Source organism: Bombina bombina, chromosome 2 (assembly GCF_027579735.1).
Source record: "Bombina bombina isolate aBomBom1 chromosome 2, aBomBom1.pri, whole genome shotgun sequence".
NCBI classification, from domain to species: domain Eukaryota; kingdom Metazoa; phylum Chordata; class Amphibia; order Anura; family Bombinatoridae; genus Bombina; species Bombina bombina.
Genome location: NC_069500.1, coordinates 125,621,915 through 125,641,977, shown reverse-complemented (window position 1 = coordinate 125,641,977; position 20,063 = coordinate 125,621,915). Strand labels below are relative to the sequence as shown.

The 20,063-nt window shown below is 41.4% G+C and overlaps 1 protein-coding gene across 1 annotated transcript in view; it reads left to right on the top strand.

Annotated features, from left to right (window-relative positions):
- Window positions 1-20,063, top strand: part of PAIP1 (poly(A) binding protein interacting protein 1) — an 86,215-nt gene that overhangs the window by 28,071 nt on the left and 38,081 nt on the right. The window contains exons 7-8 of the mRNA XM_053699683.1: window positions 16,815-16,921; window positions 17,015-17,132. Of these exons, the coding sequence (XP_053555658.1) occupies window positions 16,815-16,921; window positions 17,015-17,132 (225 nt within the window). The remainder of the gene's footprint in view (window positions 1-16,814; window positions 16,922-17,014; window positions 17,133-20,063) is intronic.

Below are 20,063 nucleotides of genomic sequence, written 5' to 3'. Positions count from 1 at the left end.
TTGTAAGGTGGGCCTTGCTGCGTTTTCCTAACATATTTGCTGCCCATGGTATAGAAAGCCAGAGCAGGTTTGCTCTGTAATTTCTCTTCTACAGGTCTCTATGAGGAGGTGTTGTCCTCATACCAGATAAGCTGTCCTCCTGCCGGACGGCCAGACTGCAGGTAAGTGCCTTTTTGTCTTCTGGTGCTAGGAGGGTGGCACTGAAAGGGTCAAGACTCCCTGCAATTAATATGGGACACTAAATCCTTCATAGAGAAGGTTTTTTTTTTTTATGGCAGTGAGCAGGCACAATTAATGGCATGTGATAGGAGACTAGGGGTTAATCTCCTTCGAGGAGGAAGGAGTTAACCCTCTACTGGGGACTCAGCATTAAATTCTGCCTTATTTGAGAAGTCTTTAATACATTGGGTGAAGCCTTCCTAATTCTGGTTGTACCGTTTAGGACACTTTTAGGAGTTCGCGCTTTCACTCTCAGCGCCATGCCTATGAGGTTTTTATGCTGTTTCTTCCACTTTTCAAGATTTCTTAAGTGGAGCGGTAGTCCATTATTGTTTTAATAGGAAGTGCTAAATCAAACTTATGAAGAATGCCCTGTATTTCTATCCTTGACACTGAATCAATCAGTTATGGGGATTTTAGGAGATGAGAATATATTTTTCTCTCAGGTAGATGAAGTGCAATGTTTGCACGCTTTATTTGTATGGCCTTTTTTTTTTTTTTGCTCCGCCTCCTTTTCAGTTAAGGAGCGGCGCCATCTTTGGAGAGTGTTTTTGTTCGAAGTTGAACACTGCTTCGTTCTGACATGAGAACGGAGCAGCGTTTCCTTCTGCTTGTTTTTCTTCAATTGGAAAAAATAAAATTATTATTATTATTATTATTAATTATTTCTGGTTTGCACAGAAGACACTAATAAATTGAAAACCTCAGGGTTTTATTAAATTATCTTAACACTGCAGTTTTATAACATTGTCAGATTATCCTCTCCCTGCTATACTAAGAGTAAATTTGTTGCAGTATGATGGTATATTTTAGGAACTTTTTTAGTAGAAACTTTCCACTTTTTCTGTTCATGTGTATGTCCCTGTTGCACCTTTCTGTTACGTGTTATTAAATATTTTATTCTTAAAATTATTTGGGACTTCTGTATGGCTTATATATGACTTATGTATGAATTATATGTGATACAATAAATATTTCTCTACTATCTGCAAACAGATTTTTTAGAACACCTCTGTTTTTTTTTTTTTAAAACTTTATAAACAAGAATCCAAGACATACATGGCGAGTACAGTCACAATGATGTGGATATAACAAAGTGATCATTTGTAGAATAAAACAATTTTACAGAGCATATTGTAAAAGGTAAAGGAGAAATGAAATCTCCATGCATGTCCCGAGATTCAGCTTTTTCCAATAACATTTTTTGCAAACAAACAGAGAAGAAACTCAACAGCTGAGAACGAAAGAAAAAGAAATAGAAAAAGAGGAAAAAAAAAAAGAAAAGAAAAAGATAGAAGGTAACATATAAAGGAAGAGAGAAAGGAGGAAAAGATAAGAGGAAGACATACAACATTCGTACTTACCCAGAGCGCCTCCAGGTCCCCCCCCTCCAACAGGCAGATCACTCATGGGCCCGATCTGAGGACAGACACCACCTGCCCCTGAGATTTTCGTTGAGAACATACTGACTATTCTTAAAGGGAAGGAGAACCCTATCTCTTACTATATCCGGCAAATGTAACAAGTAAACCTCCCATTTAAGGAGAAATCTTTTTATCCTTTTCTCAGGATCACCTCTAGTATCTGCCTGTTCAATCAACATCTGATTGTGTATTGTTTTAAGCAGTTGCTGAAAAGGCAGGGTTTGGCTCCCCGCCCACTCTTTCAAAATAGTCTGTTTAGCTAGCATAAGAATTGTAGTTAAGAAAATGTCATGCTTGTATGTCAGGTCTCTGGGTGTCAAAAAGATCACATGTTGCGCCGAGAGGGACACGGTTTGTTTAGTTAATTTGGTTAGCCAGTACGAGATTTTTTGCCAGAATTTTTGTATTTTGGGGCAACCCCAAAGTAGGTGGACCCAATCAGGAGAACCAAGGCAACATTTGTTACATGAATTGGGAGCCCCCTGAACCCATTTAGCCCGTAATCCAGGAGTGATGTAGACTTGATGTAGAAATTTCAGATGTGATTCCCTCAATTTCGCGGAAATAGTACTTTGGTGTGCCCTCTCGAAGCTCATAGCGATCACTGATGAGTCCACCTCTAACTCCCCAAATTGAGACCACTTTGATGCTAGTCCATGAAGCATAGAGTCCTCAAAGTGGCGAATCAGTAAATTGTATGTGTGTGATAACCTAAAAGAACCTAACTTCGCCAGAGCACAAAGCCTGTCTAGATTAGAAGATTCTGTGGGTAACAGTCTCTTAGAGATTAAGGTGCATATGTAGTGTCTGCATTGGAAGTATGCGAACCTGTGTGTGTGCGGTAGGTTGTAACGTGATTGTAGGTCCTGAAAGGGCAATACTTCTAAAGTCAGGGGGCGAAAAAGTTGGTGAAGTCGTGTAAGTCGCAATCGTTGCCATGTCTGGAATGCCTGCGTGGTATACCCCGGGAGGAAGTCCAAGTTGCCTTGTATTGGGAGATATTTACTAGTCGATCGGTGTACACCCCAGAGTCTACAAATCTTGGCCCAGGCTCTCAGTGGATCCCTGAACAGTATAGGATTTTGAATAAACGGGGATAAGGATTTCAGGTTGGCATGGGGCAGGAAGGCTAAGTGGAGTGGTTTAATGATGTTGGATTCTAGGTCAGGGACAGTGTAGCAGTTCTTCTTCTCCACCAGCCAGTCCAATATAAATCTAGAGAGGGCCGCCCAGTTGTACCACGTTATATTGGGAAGACGGAGCCCCCCCCCCCCCCTACCGTCATTGATAAGGGAGTCCTGCCTATTCTATGTTTTTTGCCCTGCCAAACAAAGGTTCCAATAGCGGATTGTAAGAATGCCGCATCTCTCTGCATAAGGAGAAGGGGCAACATCTGTAATGGGTAAAGAAGCTTAGGCAAGGCAACCATTTTAAAAAGGTGTACCCTACCCGAGAGAGAGAGGGGAAGCTTCGCCCAACCCACCAACATCTGCCTAATGCCACTGATAAGCCCGCCAATATTGAGAGAATATAACATATGAGGGTTAACATGTATCCATATGCCTAAATATTTGAAACCTACCTTGAGTGGTTTTAAGACCAAAGTCCGCTAGATTCATATTGCGGGAATTTTGTAACCAGGTGGCCTCCGATTTATCAATGTTGATCTTGTACCCTGAGAACTTGCCAAAATCACTGATTACATCTAAAAGAGGCCGCAAATTAGTGCGAGGATCACCTACAAAGAGCAACAGATCATCTGCGTAAAGTGACAGATGTTGCTTTTGACCACATATGTCCAGACCGGCACAATGTTGCCTGATGTAGGACGCCAGGGGTTCGATAGCTAAATCTAAGAGAAGAGGGGAGAGGGGACATCCCTTTCTCGTTCCCCGTTGTAACGTGAAGGAAGGGGAAAGTTCCCCATTAATTAAGAGGGAAGCCTTAGGGGTTGAGTACAATCTCCGCAGAAAATCAGAGAAGTCGCCCAGCAAACCAAAGCGCGACAGCGATGTGTGTAGGTGATCCCACTCGATCCGATCAAATGCCTTTTCGGCATCCAGCGCCAGAAGGCAGGCAGCTGGGAAGGGGACTGTGCATGTGCGTTGTACCAATAGTGGGACATAACGCCAAGTGTCTTTCTAATATTTATCACTGAAGACCTGCACTTTACAAATCCCGTTTGATCTGTGTGAACTATTTGTTGTAGGATCTTCGCCAACCTATCTGCTAGGATATTTGTTAGAAGGTTTATAATCCCCATTTAACAGGGAGATCGGGCGGTATGAAGAAGTCTGGGTGGGATCCCTGTCAGGTTTCAGTAACAGACAGATGTTGGCCTCAGAGAATCTATCATTTAATTGTTCAGTGCCCGCTAAGTAGGCTGAATACAGGGAGGAGAGAACTGGTGCTAATTCCTCTTCTAATAACTTGAAATATTCCGCAGAACACCTCTGTTTTTAATGTATTCAGCACATGTGTTGCCTATAGGCAAATCTTTTGCTGCTTACTTAGCTACTTTCATAAAGAGTTTTTTTTGTTTTTTTTTTTGCAAATGAACCCTATGTCTCTCGTTGATGCTGTTCAGGCAATGCCACAGATTTCTTCTTGAACGTGCCAAGCATCAATGGCGTCACATGCAGTGACCTGCGGTTCCTGGAGGAGTTAATTTGCTTGCAGAAGTTGATGTTCAGGTATCTTCAGCGGTATCTGGGGCATAATCTGTTTTTTCTATGCTAAAGGGTAATCTCATGAGGAACATTAGAGATTCAGAAAGTAAGGTTTCTGTTCCAACTGCTGCTACTCAGGTTGCCTTCCTCAGAAGTATGAGGAGGATATGTCGGTAGCCTCTGAGGGTGAGACCTCAGATTTGGACAGTATAATTTCTTCATCTGATACTGAAGTGGTATCCTTCAGACACATGCCTGTTCACCTCATGTATTGTTAAAGGAGGTTTTGGTTACTCTTGACAACTTGGATATTTTGTCGTTGTAAACCCAAGGATATCTAGTAAATTTAATATTTGCTGGAATTCCTTTGTGGAAGTGTTTCCTGTTCCAGTCTGTGCTAAGGGATTTTTTTCCACAGGAATGAAAGAAGTCAGGGATTCCTTTTTTCCTTCTCATGTCGTACCAAGATGTTTTTCCTGTCACTGTCCCCTTTTAAATATATTGGTGGACGGTACCTATAGTAGGAGCTTTTCTACTCTAGCTAAGAGACTTCGATCCCTATAGCAGATTGCTGCTCCTTTAAGGATTAGTGGATCCTTTGGGTGCAGTGCCGTGTCTGATACCTTTTTTGGTAAAGGCTTCTTTGGAGGAGACCCAGGACAGAATTTGGCTCTTAAACTATCTAATTCTTCCCTTTTTATATTGCTTCCATGCAAGTCATTTGACTGGGAGCCAGTTTTGGTTGTTTCCACCCTCCCCCCCCTCCCCCCCCAGACAAAGCTTCTGACTCTCCTTACAAGGGTGGGACTTTGTCTAGTCTTGGTCTGACAGAAATGAAAAAGGGTCTTTTCTACATTTAACTAAGCCGCTTAGACCTTAAGGACTTCAAAGTAGAGCCCTGCTGCTGGCTTTAATTCAGCATGAGGGCTTCCCCCAATCATGGATTGGATATGTGGGGGACTTAAGTTTTCTCTTCAGCGTGGATACGGATGTCTCAGTTAGACTGTGGTCATTGCATCTCAAGAGTTACTTATACCTTCCTTTTTGAGACAGGTTCTTCCTCGTTTTTATCTGCACTCCAGATTGGAGAGAGGCAATTTTGCTTGCGTTTGGACTTAAAGTATCCTCTGCAAGTTTTTCTCAGTATACCGTTCTTCGAACGGTAAATCATTTGTTTATTTTTTCCATGGTCTAGGAGGGTCAGTTCTTCCGACCATGGACCTAGAGGACGCGTATTTCAAGTTCCTGAAACTTGCTTTTCTGAAAGACTTTTCAGTTTCGTGGCCTTGTCATGGTTCCCTGATTTGTATCCCTCTGGGTAGTGTTCAGTTGTTGGGGTATTAAGGGGGTGCCTTTCCTGGAGACTTTTTTTTCTTTTTTCTTTCAGGCACCATGATGTTAATAGAAAATCTTTTATTATGAGATATTGTCTTTTCCATGCTTCACAGGTTGGATAGTGAGTCTGGAAATTAGTTCCCTTGTTCCAGCTACAGGGGTAGTTTTCTTAGGAAACGTAATATTCATTTTCTTTGATATTTTTCTGACAGATCAGAAACTCAGAGATTTTCTCTTATTTTTCTTTGAGTTTTTATGTTCGGCCCTTAGTGGCTCTATGGTTGAAGGTATTGGGTCTAATGATCGTCTCCATTGACTTATTCCCCTTGTTCGGCCCCATTTGAGAGCTCTGTCCTGTGTGTGCTCAACAATGGCATGGGGTCCATACTGATCTGTTTCATAGGATAGATTTAGTTCAGTCGACAAGTGTCAGGATCTTCCTAACTGACAGCTTATTGTTCTATGACATTGTACTGTTCCTTTTAATTTCAATTATTCTTTCCATCCAGCCTATAAATCTCCCAGTATCCTTTACTTCATTGCTTGGCATTGGATTTTTTTCCTGATCTAGCTACTGAACAACTCACAGTTGTTGCTACTCTAACTACTTTGAACTTTGTCTCATTTGACTTTATCCTGTGCTAACTATATTTGTTTTCACTCGCCTGCACAATCCTTCAGTCTCCGTTGTTCGCTCTCAGCTGTAGAACTTCTCCTCCGTTCCTCTCCGGATCTCTCTCATCTGCAAGCCGTACTGGGATTCATCCGCGGTGACGTCACACGCCAGCTTCACGGATCAGACCAACTCCTCACTGCTCCTACGGCTCCGGATTTTCTCACAGAGGTCAGTCTACTTGCCTTCCTGGCTACCGAAGCAAACTCTCCATTAAGGTTAGCCCTAAATGTTATAACGTTTAACACTTTACCACCAACGAACTGCCTAATATTTAACCAGACTCACCCCATGTTCCGTTTTTCTTATCTATGAGGAATTGTTGGTACTAACTCCTAGTTTATCATATATATTCTGCTTGACTATTGCTTCCTATTTAGCATAGGAAATTATTTCAATTGGTTTGTGGTATAGTTCCCTGCTGCACTTATTACTTTCTCTGATACAAGATGCAGGAATAGAGTTCTATCTTATTTTTAAACCAATTAAAATAAAATGCTATTTGTTAATGGGGTTTGCAAATCACCTGTTAGGTGATTCATTTGCTCACCCCACACATCATAGCTACAAACTCTATGTTATAAGATTCTCAGCAGCTGAGGCTCACAGTATTTGTAACACTTATTTATTTAGTGTTTTAGCTCGCCTGACAACAAGGGATTCTCTCTCGTGATGGTTTTTCTCTCTGAGATCTTCCTGGGTGTTTTTGAACATGGACGCCAGCTTGCTGGACTTGGGAGCAGTCTGGGACTCAATAAGGGCGCAGGGACATTGGACTCGGGAAGACCCAGCCTTCCACTTCAACCTATTAGATTGGCTTTGGTTGTCTTTAGCCTGGTTTTTCAGAGTCCAGTCAGACAACATAACCTCTGCGGATTACGGATTGTTCGGATGGCGGAAGCTCACAATTGCTGTCTGCTATCCACGTCTAGGAGTGGTCTCCTGGGAAGTGGATTCCTTGAGCAGACGGACTTTTTCATCCCGGGGAGTAGGAGCTCCATGCGGAAGTGTTCTCCAGGTTAAACATCAATTGGGGGTAACGGAATTGGATCTGATGGCGTCTCGACAGAAGCCAAGCTTCCAATGTACAGTTCGAGGTCAAGGAGATCCTCAGGCCTTCATGATAGATGCTCTGGCAGTTCCTTGGAACTTCAGGTTGGCATACCTCTTCTTTTTTTTTTTTTTTTTTTTTTTTTTTTTTCCCTCCGTTTGCTCTCCTTCCATGAGTCATTGCTCGGAACTCAACGGAGATGGGGCGGCGTAGTGGTTAGCTCCACCGCTTCTGTAGCAGAAGGTTGTGGGCTTGAACCCAGGTAATGCTCCTGTTTTTTTAAGCAGGAGAGAGCATCAGTGATTTTAATAGCTCCTGCGTGGCCTCGCAGGATCTGGTATGCAGACCTAGTGGAAATGTCATCTCTACCGCTGTGGTGACTTCCTCTGAGGAAGGACCTTCTACTTCAGGGTCCTTTTCTTCATCCAAATCTCATTTCTCTGAAGCTTTCTGCTTGGAGATTGAACGCTTAATTTTATCTGAGCGTGGTTTTTCCGAGTCGGTCATTGAGACCATGATTCAGGCTCGTAAGCCAGTTACTAGAAAGATTTTCAATAAGATATGGTGTCAATATCTTTATTTGTGTGAATCCAAGGGATTCTCTGAGTTGAGTCAGGATTCCAAGAATTTTATCCTTTCTCCAGGAAGGTTTGGAGAAGGGTTTGTCTGCCAGTACTCTGAAGGGTCAGATTTCTGCTCTATTTTGCTGCACAAGCATCTGGTGGACGTGCCAGATGTGCAATCCTTCTTTTTTTTTTTTTTTTTTTTTTTGTCAGGCCTTGGTCAGAATCAGGCATGTGCACCTTGAAGCCTTAACCTTGTTCTTAAAAGTTTTGCAACAGGCTCCGTTTCAGCCAATGCATTCCATAGTTTTTAAATAGTTATCTTGGAAGGGTTTGTTTCTTACTGCTACATTTTCTGCTCGGAGGGGTATAGAACTCTCAGCTTTGCAGTGTGATTCTCCATATCTCATATTTCATGCAGAAAAGGCTGTCCTTCGTACCAAGTTTGGTGTTCTTCCTAAGGTTGTTTCGGATAGAAATATTAATCAGGAAATTGTTGTTCCTTCTCTCTGTCCTAATCCTCCCTTCTCATAAGGAATGTTTGTTGCATAACCTAGATGTGGTGTGTGCTCTTAAATTCTATTTGCAGGCGACTAAGGACTTTTGCCAGTCTTCTGCTTTGTTTGTTTGTTTTTCTGGGAAACATAAAGGTCAAAGTTTCTGCTACTACTTTCTCTCTGGTTGAGAAATATTATTCGTTTGGCGAATGAGACTGCTGGACAGCAGCCTCCTCAGAGAAATACAGCTCATTCCATGAGGGCTGTTTCTTCTTTTTGGACTTTCAAAAATGAGGGCTCTGTGGAACAGATTTGCATAGCTGCAACTTGGTCCTCTTTGCATACTTTTTCCAAATTTTATAAATTTGATACTTTTTGCCTCGACTGAGGCTTCCTTTGGGAGAGAGGTTCTTCAAGCGGTGGTGCCTTCTGTTTAGGTTCCCTGTCTTGTCCCTCCCTAATCATCTGTGTCCTCTGGCTTTGGTATTGATTCCCAACAGTAATTGATGATCCCATGGACTCACCATATCTTAGGAAAGAAAACAATGTATGCTTACCTGATTAAATTTATTTCTGGATATGGTGAGTCCACGGCCCCGCCCTTTATTTTAAGACCGTTATTTTTGTCTCAACCTCGGGCACCTCCTACACCTTGTGTTGCTTCTTTTTTCTCCATTTTCCTTCGGGCGAATGATTGGGGATTGAGGGAAGGGAAGTGATACTTAAAGTGAATGTAAATTTTGATGCTAAAGTGCCCGGTTTTTAAAACTTTGATTAAAAACAGGGTCACTTTAATTCATCAAAATTTACATTTCATTCCTGTTGTGTAAAAAAACTTACCTTTTAAACTTCACAGCAGCTCCAGCTTCTTTCAGTCTCACAAGCCATTTCTGGTGTCAGAAATGATTGATAGGTCATCCTCCAATCACAGCTTCCCCCCCGGGGGATTCAGTGTCTGATTCACTGCTGTGATTGGAGGAAGCCAGATGCCTCATTTTAGACCCAGGAAGAGGCTTTGAAATGGGTGGAGGAAGATGGAGCTGCTGTGAAGATTAAAAGGTAAGTTTTTTTTCACAACAGGAGTGAAATGAAAATTTTGATGAATTAAAGTGCCCTTATTTTTAATCGAAGTTTTAAAAACCGGGCACTGTAGCATAAAAATTTACATTCACTTTAACAGCTTTTCTGTGGTGCTCTTTGCCGCCTCCTGCTGGTCAGGAGTGATATTCCCAACCGTAATTGATGATCCTGTGGACTCACCATATCCGGAAAGAAATTTATCAGGTATGCATACATTTTATTTTTCTAGCTTCTCTGAAGAAAGGGGATTGGGGAAAGGTTTAAAGTGAGTGTAAACTTGAGTATACTCGCTCACATAAAAGGATAGAATTTAAAAAGTGAGATTTTCATTCATTATATTTGTACCATATACTGATATTTTTAATTTTTTTTTTTTTTTTTTAATGCTATAATAACCGCAGTTCCTCCGCCCGCCTTATTGCTCAGTTGAGAATGTTTATCATGCTTTTTAGTTATGGTAGAACCTTATCCTTTTACAGGACATTGTCAATATTGTTACCTATATTACACAAATGGGATAAAAAAAAAATTGTCTTCAGATGTCGTTGCAAACACTGAAGTTAAAGGGGCAGTAAAGTCCAAATTTAAACTTTCATGTTTTAGATAGGGCTTGTATGTGAAGTAGAAAAAGGAACTCTGGCTTCTGCATAGAGGGAGTTATGTGTACGCCATTTAACACCTTATGACTTCTCTAAGTGGAGGAAAACAGTGGCAATATTGTATGTGTGTGTCTCTCTCTATCTCTCTCTCTCTCTCTCTATCTCTCTCTCTATATCTCTCTCTATATCTCTCTCTCTATATCTCTCTCTCTATATCTCTCTCTCTATATCTCTCTCTCTCTATATCTCTCTCTCTCTATATCTCTCTCTCTCTCTATATCTCTCTCTCTCTCTATCTCTCTCTCTCTATCTCTCTCTATCTCTCTCTCTCTCTCTCTCTCTCTCTCTCTATATATATCTCTCTCTCTATATATATCTCTCTCTATATATCTCTCTCTCTATATATCTCTCTCTATATATATATATATATATATATATATCTCTCTCTATATATATATATATATATATATATATATATATCTCTCTCTATATATATATATATATATCTCTCTCTCTCTATATATATATATATATCTCTCTCTCTCTATATATATATATATATATCTCTCTATCTCTCTATATATCTCTCTATCTCTCTATATATCTCTCTTAATCTCTCTATCATCTCTCTATCATCTCTCTATCATCTCTCTATCATCTCTCTATCTCTAATTGCCTTATTTGTATTTTTGAACTGCATGCAAATTACATTTTGGTTTGAAAACCAGTGAGATATAGAGATATAGATATATACCAAAAGCACTCATATATAGAATTTCACAAAATATCACCTATTGTTATATTCACTCAGTTTTAATTTATTTTAGTTCCTAAAATGTATTTGTTCAAAGAAACATGGATCGATAAGTCATAACCTCCACAACAAAAAGAATGAGGCTAGTGGTTTGTGTGGGAGGTAATATAGGGGATTCTCAATTTTAGCGCTCGCACAACATCCAGATTATGCAACAAGCGTTCTTTGTGAGGAGGATTAGGACACAAAGAAGGTACGATTTTCTGATTAATATTCTTGACCGAAACAACCTTGGGCAGGAAACCAAACTTAGTATGCAGAACCACCTTATCAGAGTGAAATATAAGATAAGGGTAATCATACTGTAAAGCAGAGAGTTCAGAAACTCTTCGAACAGAGGAGATAGCAACATGAAACAAAACTTTCCAAGATAACCTCTTAATATCTAAAGAATGCATAGGCTCAAACGGAGCCTGTTGTAAAATTTTAAGAACAATGTTAAGACTCCATTGAGGAGTAACTGGATTAAACACAGGCCGAATTCTAACCAAGGCCTGACAAAACGATTGCACGTCTGGCACATCTGCCAAGCGGTTATCTAACAAAATAGACTGCCGAAATCTGACCCTTTAGAGTACTTGCTGACAAACCCTTTTCCAGACCATCCTGGAGAAAGGACAACATCCTAGGAATCCTTACTCTACTCCAAGAGTATCCTTTGGATTCACACCAATACAAGTATTTACGCCAGATCTTATGGTAAATCATGCGTGTCACAGGCTTACGAGTCTGAATCAAGGTCTCAAACAACTCTGAAAATCCACGCTTAGATAAAACTAAGCGTTCAATCTCCATGCAGTCAGCTTCAGAGAAAACGAGATTTGGATGAAAGAAGGGACCCTGAAGTAGAAGGTCCTTCCTCAGAGGCAGTCTCCAAGGTGGAAAGGATGACATTTCCACTAGGTCTGCATACCAAATCCTGCGAGGCCACGCCGGGGCTATGAGAATTACAGATGCCCTTTCCTGCTTGATTCGAGCAATGACTCTTAGGAGAGCGAATGGAGGAAACTGGTATGCTAGACTTCCAAGGAACTGCCAGAGCATTGATCAGAATTGCCTGCGGATCTCTTGACCTCGAGCCGTGTCTCGGAAGTTTGGCATTCTGACGAGAAGCCCTGAGATCCAATTCCGGCTGCCCCCACTTGAGGGTCAAGCTGGAAAACGCATTTGAATGAAGTTCCCACTCTCCAGGATGAAAAGTCTGTCTGCTCAGAAAATCCGCTTCCCAATTGGCCACTCCTGGGATGTGGATCACAGACAGCAGTTGTGGGTCTCGGGCCACCTCTATCATGGTCAAGGAACTCCGAGCGAGTTCCCCCCTGGTGGTTGATGTAGGCCACCGAGGTTATGTTATCCGACTGGAATATGATAAATCGGGCTAAGGCTAACTGAGGCCAGGCCAGAAGAGCATTGAAGATTACTCTCAGCTCCAAGATGTTTATGGGCAGGACTGACTCCTCCTGGGTCCATAAGCCCTGAGCCTTCAACGAGCCCCATACTGCTCCCCAACCTAGAAGGCTGGCATCCGTGGTCACAATCACCCAGGAGGGTCTGTGGAAGCAAGTACCCTGGGAGAGATGATCCTGAGAAAGCCACCACGGAAGAGTCTATTGACGTCTGATCTAGATCTACACGCGGAGACAGGTCCGTATAGTCCCCGTTCCATTGTCTGAGCATGCATAACTGCAGAGGTCTGAGATGGAACCGAGCAAACGTAATGATCTCCATGGAAGCCACCATCAGATCGATTACCTCCATTCATTGAGCCACTGACGGCCGTGGAGAGGACTGAAGGGCAAGATAGGAGTGTAAATCTTTCTTTTTCTGACCTCCGTCAGAAAAATCTTCATTAACAGGGAGTCTATTATGGTCCCCAAAAATACGACTCTTGTAGCTGGAATCAGAGAACTTTTTCTCGATTCACCTTCCATCCGTGGGATCGAAGAAAAGACAACAAGATCTCTGTGTGAGATTCTGCTTGTTGAAAAGATGTCGCCTGAACCAGAATGTTGTCCAGATAAGATGCCACTGCAATGCCCGAGATCAAAGCACAGCTAAAAGAGCCCCTAGAACCTTTGAAAAAATGCTGGGAGCTGTGGCAAGGCCGAATGGAAGGGCCACAAAGTGGAAATGATTGTCCAAAAAGGCCAATCTCAGAAACATGTTATGGTCCCTGTGAATGGGAACATGAAGGTATGCATCCTTTAGGTCTATGGTTGTCATGAACGGACCCTCTTGTACCAAGGGAAGAATGGAGCATATAGTCTCTATCTTGAAGGATGACTTGTTTAAACATTTTAGTTTTAGGATTGGTCAAAGTTCTCTCCTTTTTGGGGACTACGAACAGATTTGAGTAAAATCCCAGACCCCGTTCCTGAAAGGGAACTGGAACTATTACCACCAGTGTGGCAAGGTCCTTGACACAATGTAAGAACGCCTCTTTATCTGGTCTACAGATAATCTGGAGAGGAGAAACCTGCCTCTGGAAGGAAAAGTTTTGAAGTCTAATTTATATCCCTGGGAGACAATGTCCACCGCCCAGGGATCCGGTACATCTCTTATCCAAGCCTAGGAAAAAAGAGAGTCTGCCCCCTACAAGATCCGCTCCCAGATCGGGGGCCAACCCTTCATGCTGACTTGGAATCAGCTGAAGGCTTTTTAGATTGCTTCCCTTATTCCAGGACTGGTTGGGCTTCCAGGAAGGCTTTGCTTGGTCTTGCTTAGAGGAAGGGGAGGAAGACTTGCCTTTAAAGTTACGAAAGGAACGGAAATTACTCTGTCCCTTCTGCTTATTCTTTTTATCTTGAGGAAGAAAAGAACCCTTCCCTCCAGTAATATCGGAGATAATTTCCGCCAAACCAGGTCCAAACAAGGTTTTACCCTTTTAAGGAATAGCCATGCGCTTAGATTTAGATGAAACATTCGCAGACCAGGACTTCAACCACAAGGCCCCGCTGGCTAGGACCGCAAAACCAGAAATTTTGTCTGCCAGTTTAATAACCTTTAAGGAAGCATCTGTAATGAAGGAATTGGCTAACTCGAGAGCCTTAATCCTGTACTGGATCTCACCAAAAGGGGTATCCGTCTGAAGATATTCAGACAACGCATCAAACCAGTAAGCCGCAGCGCTGGTAACAGTGGCGATACACACAGCAGGTTGCCATTGTAGACCCTGGTGGACATGCATCTTTTTTTAGTAAAGCCTCCAATATTTTTTTTTATCCCTTGGATCTTTTATAGAACAACTATCCTCTATGGGAATAGTAGTCCTCTTAGCCAAAGTGGAGATCGCTCCTTCTACCTTAAAAACCGTCTGCCACGACTCCTTAATAGAATCCGCTATAGGAAACATCTTCTTAAAAATAGGAGATGGAGAAAAGGGAATACCAGGTCTTTCCCATTCTCGAGCAATAATCTCCGCAGCACGGTCAGGAACCCGAAAACCTCCAATGTGGAGGGGACATCAAAGTATTTGTTCAATTTACTCTACTTTTTAGGATTGACTATGATAGTTGTGTCGGAGTCGTCCAAAGTACCCCAAACCTCCTTAAGTAATAAGCGAAGGTGTTCTAGCTTAAATCTGAAGGATACCACTTCAGCATCAGAAGAAGGAATTACACTGTCTAAGTCTGAGATTTCCCCCTCAGATGCTACCGACATGTCTTCTTCCTTAGGCTTATGGGAAGGGACAATCTGGATAGCCAGAACTTGATCAGAAACCTTACTGTTTCCTTAAATTTCCTTTTACACCTTCCCTGCAACATGGGGAAAGCTGACAAGGCCTCAGATACCGCAAGGGATACATGGGAAGCAATGTCTTGTAGAGAAAATCCTACAGGATTACAAGAGGAAACACTGTATGTGGAGACTGAAAAAGTTGTGATGCTTGAGGAGAAAGCTGCGGTATATCTGCAACATGAGACACCTGAACAGCATTTGCCTGGTATAATGGTGTCTCATGGTCAAATATTTTATCTCTATAATTTAAAGTTCTCTCAATGCATGAGGAACAAAAAGGAACTGGGGGTGCCACCTGAGCATCAAAACATAAGTGACAAGCAGCAACTTTGCCTGGGATAATGGTTTGAAAAGCCTCTTGATACATCTTATTTAATAAATAAGGATAAAGTGCAAAAATTCTTTATTTGAAAATAAAAAATAAATGTGTACTGTGTCTTTAAATAGAAATGTGTGTTAGCGCAACAAACCAAATAGACCTCAGGCTACCTATACACCTCAGTAGCTTTACTGAGGTGACTACCTGTCCTGCAGCTCATTTTCAAATACAGAGTGGGTTACAGAGCCCTAACTGCCGAAAAAAAACCGGCTTACAACAGTAATCTCCATGACCAAAAGTTAAAGTATAAAAACTAATATAACACACTGAGCCACCATAAATCACCTCCGTCTCAATGCCCAAACTGCCTAAAAGAAACCCCAAACATGAAGGTTTAATAAAGTCCCATATTAAATAAGACCGCTTTTAGCTGTAACAAGTGCCAGCAATCTCCTTGCAAAAGAAAATTAAAATGGCGCTTACCTGAAAGTGCTCTCTGGCAGCAGGACAGCTCACCTGGTTTGAGAGGGTGCAGCACCTCACATTGACCTGTGAAGAGAGAAAAACTGAGTTAACCTACTCGGGTTTTCTAGTTAGGGCAGCAGATTCTTGAGAAAACGCAGTGAGGATTGTACCTTAAGTGCTCAAAAGCCACCACTGCCCTATTGAAGAGACTGATGTGGACTAGGCTAGACCCCAGAAAAAGAACAGAGTAAGATTACTTTGCTAAAAAAATAAAATAATAAAATCTTGATTGAAGAAAACTTCTCATCAGACACCTAAACTTCACCTCCTCCTTGCACTACAGGCAAAGAGAATAACTGTGGGATTGTCGGTAGGGAAGTGATATTTAACAGCTTTCCTGTGGTGCTTTTTGCCGCCTCCTGCTGGCCCGGAGTGTTATTCCCAAAAGTAATTGATGATGATCCGTGGACTCGCCGTGTCATTAGAAAGAAAGAAACAGGCATTGCATTTTTAAGCTTAGCAAAACATTTAATGGGTGGTTGATTGAGATTTTCTCTTAAGCTTCAAATGAGCTTCTTACAAATCACTATTAATCTCTCTAATATTAAAAAATGTCCTTTGAAAATATTTCAATTGAAATTGGGGTAACTGCCTTATTTATACAAACTAAAACTGACTACAGTATTCAGAGTTGAACTATAAAAATCACTTGTATTTCTTTAGTGATTATGTTTTAGTTTTCTGTATACTAGTGTGCCTCAAAATACATAAACCTTTATCTTATTAAAGTGAAAAATGCTGTAAACTTTATTTAAATATACTTGGTATACTTCAATGTTAAACATGAGAAAATTTGAGATGATAGTGGAGGTCCCTATCATTTCATGTTTTGTGATACTTTATTCTCTATATATACACTTATGTAGGGCGTATGTATAATGTTACTGTGCATACTTTCAAGTAGTCTTTCCAAGCAACCTGTGTTTACAGAAGGAATACCCTTCGACATAAATTTAAAAAAAAGCTATCTAATGGTTTTATAGGTAGTAACAAAACAAAAAAAACTGAACGCTATGACTAACAGGAAATATTACATTAACACCTTTTAACATCAGCCAACGTACAGGCATCTAGGGGTGTAATAGCTCAGGTCTCTGTCGACAGCGAAACTGCTATTTTTGCAGGTCCTAAGTCACCTTAACTTTGCATTACTGCTGACTGATAGCAAATTATTGGAGGAACTATTTGTATTAGTCTCCTTATGCACATTTACTTGTTTAATAAATGTAGCTGATTTTGTTCCAACAGTCTTTCTCTAACGCACCTTTCAAACATGTATGTAATTGTTTCTTCTTTATTTTTCTCCAGCTAACTGGCTCCATTTTAGAAGATGCATGGAAAGAAAAAGGAGAGTCTTTTATGGATGGAGTTATCCAGAGGATGGAGAATGTTGTTCTGGATGCAGAATGTAGCAGGTTGAAAATGGCAAATTGTTCACAATTTATATAAAACATAAGCACTGCAGGTTTCATTTTGTTGATTGTGTTATTCATATATTCTGTCTTTAGAGATGTGAAACAGATGCTCTTAAAACTGGTAGAGCTTCGATCAAGTAATTGGGGCCGAGTTTATGCAGCTTCCACCTTTAGAGATGCCACACCTGAAACTGATCCCAATTATTTTATGGTAAGTACTAGTCAAGTTTTACTTATTAGGGGTCCAGGTCTGCCTATAATGAACAATATAAAAGGTTAACGGGACAAGATGCTCACTCAAGTTTTCCCTTTTATATCTTAAATATGTTTCGAAATGTAATTACATTTAAAACAAAAATCTCCCTTTCTGTGCTTTGGCCTCCTCGCTAAAGTTGGCGCAGTACTGTTTTCTCAATGAGATGACGTTTCCACCTCTAATCCAATAGCCGTCCTTGCATTTGTTTAGAGGTGAAAATGTCACCTCATTGAGAAAAGAGCAATGTCTCGTGGTCAGCCAGAGCTACTTACTTTACCGAGGATGCCACTGTACAGAAAGGGTGAGTTTAGCACCAAATTTTTATTTTTATTTTTATTTTATTTTAATATATAAAAAAAGCTCATCACTGAAAGTCGTTTTTTTTTTCTTCATATATGGAAAGAGTCCACAGCTGCATTAATTACTTTTGGTAATTCAGAACCTGGCCACTAGGAGGAGGCAAAGACACCCCAGCCAAAGGCTTAAATACTCCTCCCACTCCCCTCATCCCCCAGTCATTCTTTGCCTTTCGTCCCTGGAGGTTGGCAGAGAAGTGTCAGAATTTATTATTTTCTCTTATGGAGGGTAGTACTCTTCAGCATGGGACTGGAGTTTTAAGTAGTCCATTCAGCCTCTCAGTGAGAGCATGGGTGAAAGTTAGAGTCCGGAGATGCACGGAGAGTCTTTCTACGAAACCATTCCGACTCCTATTAACAGCTACACAAGCAATTGGTGTTGACGAGTTTTGCTGCCTGCTTTTCTTTTAGAAAATATGACGAGTCCACGGATTTCATCCTTACTTGTGGGATTTATCCTCCTGCTAACAGGAAGTGGCAAAGAGCACCACAGCAGAGCTCTATATATAGCTCCTCCCTTCCCTCCACCCCCAGTCATTCTCTTTGCCTGTGTTAGTAATAGGAAGAGGTATTATCTAAGTTGCCCGTGTTACAGGGCAAATGCAGTAGGACAGGAATCAATGTGAATACTGAATCCTCTGCTTTGTTGGCTTATTCTGATGTACCCTAACAGGGATCTGATTTGGGGGTCAGGGAACTTCTGTCTGAGGGAGAACTTTCCGAATCGGTAAGTGCGTTACCTCAGACAGACTCGGACGTCATGTCCTTTAGATTTAAGCTGGAACACCTCCGCCTGTTACTTTGTGAGGTTTTAGCGACTCTGGATGACTGTGATTCTATTATGGTACCACCAGAGAAATTGTGTAAAATGGACAAATACTTAGAGGTACCTACTTACACTGATGTTTTTCCAGTTCCTAAGAGAATTTCGGAGATTATCAAGAGAGAGTGGGACAGACCGGGTATACCGTTCTCACCTTCTCCTAATTTTAAGAAAATGTATCCCATATCTGACACTGTTCGGGACTCTTGGCAGACAGTCCCTAAGGTGGATGGAGCTATAAAGCGTACAACTATTCCTATATTCCTATTGAGGACAGCTGTGCTTTTAAAGACCCTATGGATAAGAAGTTGGAGTGTTTTCTAAAAAAGTTATTTATTCATCAGGGTTTCCTTTTACAACCGACAGCCTGCGGCGGCTTTCTGGTTTGATGCCTTAGAAGAGTCTGTTAAGACTGAGACTCCTTTAGAGGATATTCTAGATAGAATTAAGGCTCTCAAGCTGGCTAATTCTTTTATCACAGATGCTGCTTTTCAAATTGCTAACTTTGCGGCTAAGAATGCCGGATTTGCCATTTTAGCGCGTAGAGCGTTATGGTTAAAATCTTGGTCTGCTGATGTGTCATCTAAGTCAAAGCTTTTGGCTATTCCTTTCAAGGGGAAAACCCTATTCGGGCCTGACTTGAAGGAAATCATTTTTGACATTACTGGAGGTAAGGGTCATCTCCTACCTTAGGATAAGACTACTAAATTGAGGGGTAAACAAAATAATTTTCGTTCCTTTCGGAACTTTAAAGGAGTACCCTCTTCTTCCTCTTCGTCCACAAAACAAGAAGGGAATTTTGCTCAGGCCAAGTCCGTCTGGAGACCCAACCATGCTTGGAACAAGGGTAAGCAACCCAAGAAGCCCGCTGCTACTACCAAGACAGCATCTGGGACTGGATCTAGTAGGGGGCAGACTTTCTTTCTTTGCCCAGGCTTGGAAATCGTGACCCACGGGTATCAACTGGAATTCAAAAATTTTCTCCCAAGAGGGAGATTTCTTCTTTCACGATTGTCTGTAGACCAGATAAAAAGAGAGGCGTTCTTACGTTGTGTAAAAGACATCTCTACTATGGGAGTAATTTGTCCTGTTCCAAGACTAGAACATGGGCAGGGGGTTTACTTAAATGTTTTCGTGGTTCCTAAAAAAGAGGGAATGTTCAGACCCATTTTAGATCTCAAGTGTCTAAACAAGTTTCTCAGAGTCCCATCTTTCAAGATGCAGACTATTCGAACAATTTTACCAATGATCCAGGAGGGTCAATATATGACCACCGTGGACTTGAAAGATGCATACCTTCATATTTCTATCCACAAGGATCATCAGTACCTAAGGTTTGTCTTCCTGAACAAACATTTTCAGTTTGTGGCTTGGCCACAGCACCCAGGATCTTCACGAAGGTTCTAGGGTCCCTTCTGGCGGTTCTCAGACCGCGGGGCATAGCAGTAGCGCCTTATCTGGACGATATTCTGATCCAGGCGTCGACTTATCATCTAACAAAATCTCATACAGACAAAGTGTTGTCCTTTCTGAGAACTCGCAGATGGAAGGTGAATCTAGAAAAAAGTTCACTAATTCCACAGACAAAGGTTCCCTTTTTGGGAACTCAGATTCTATATCCATGAAGATTTTTCTGACGGAGGTCAGAAAGTCAAAGATTCTAAATACATGCCGAGCCCTTCAGTCCAATCCTCGGCCATCATTTGC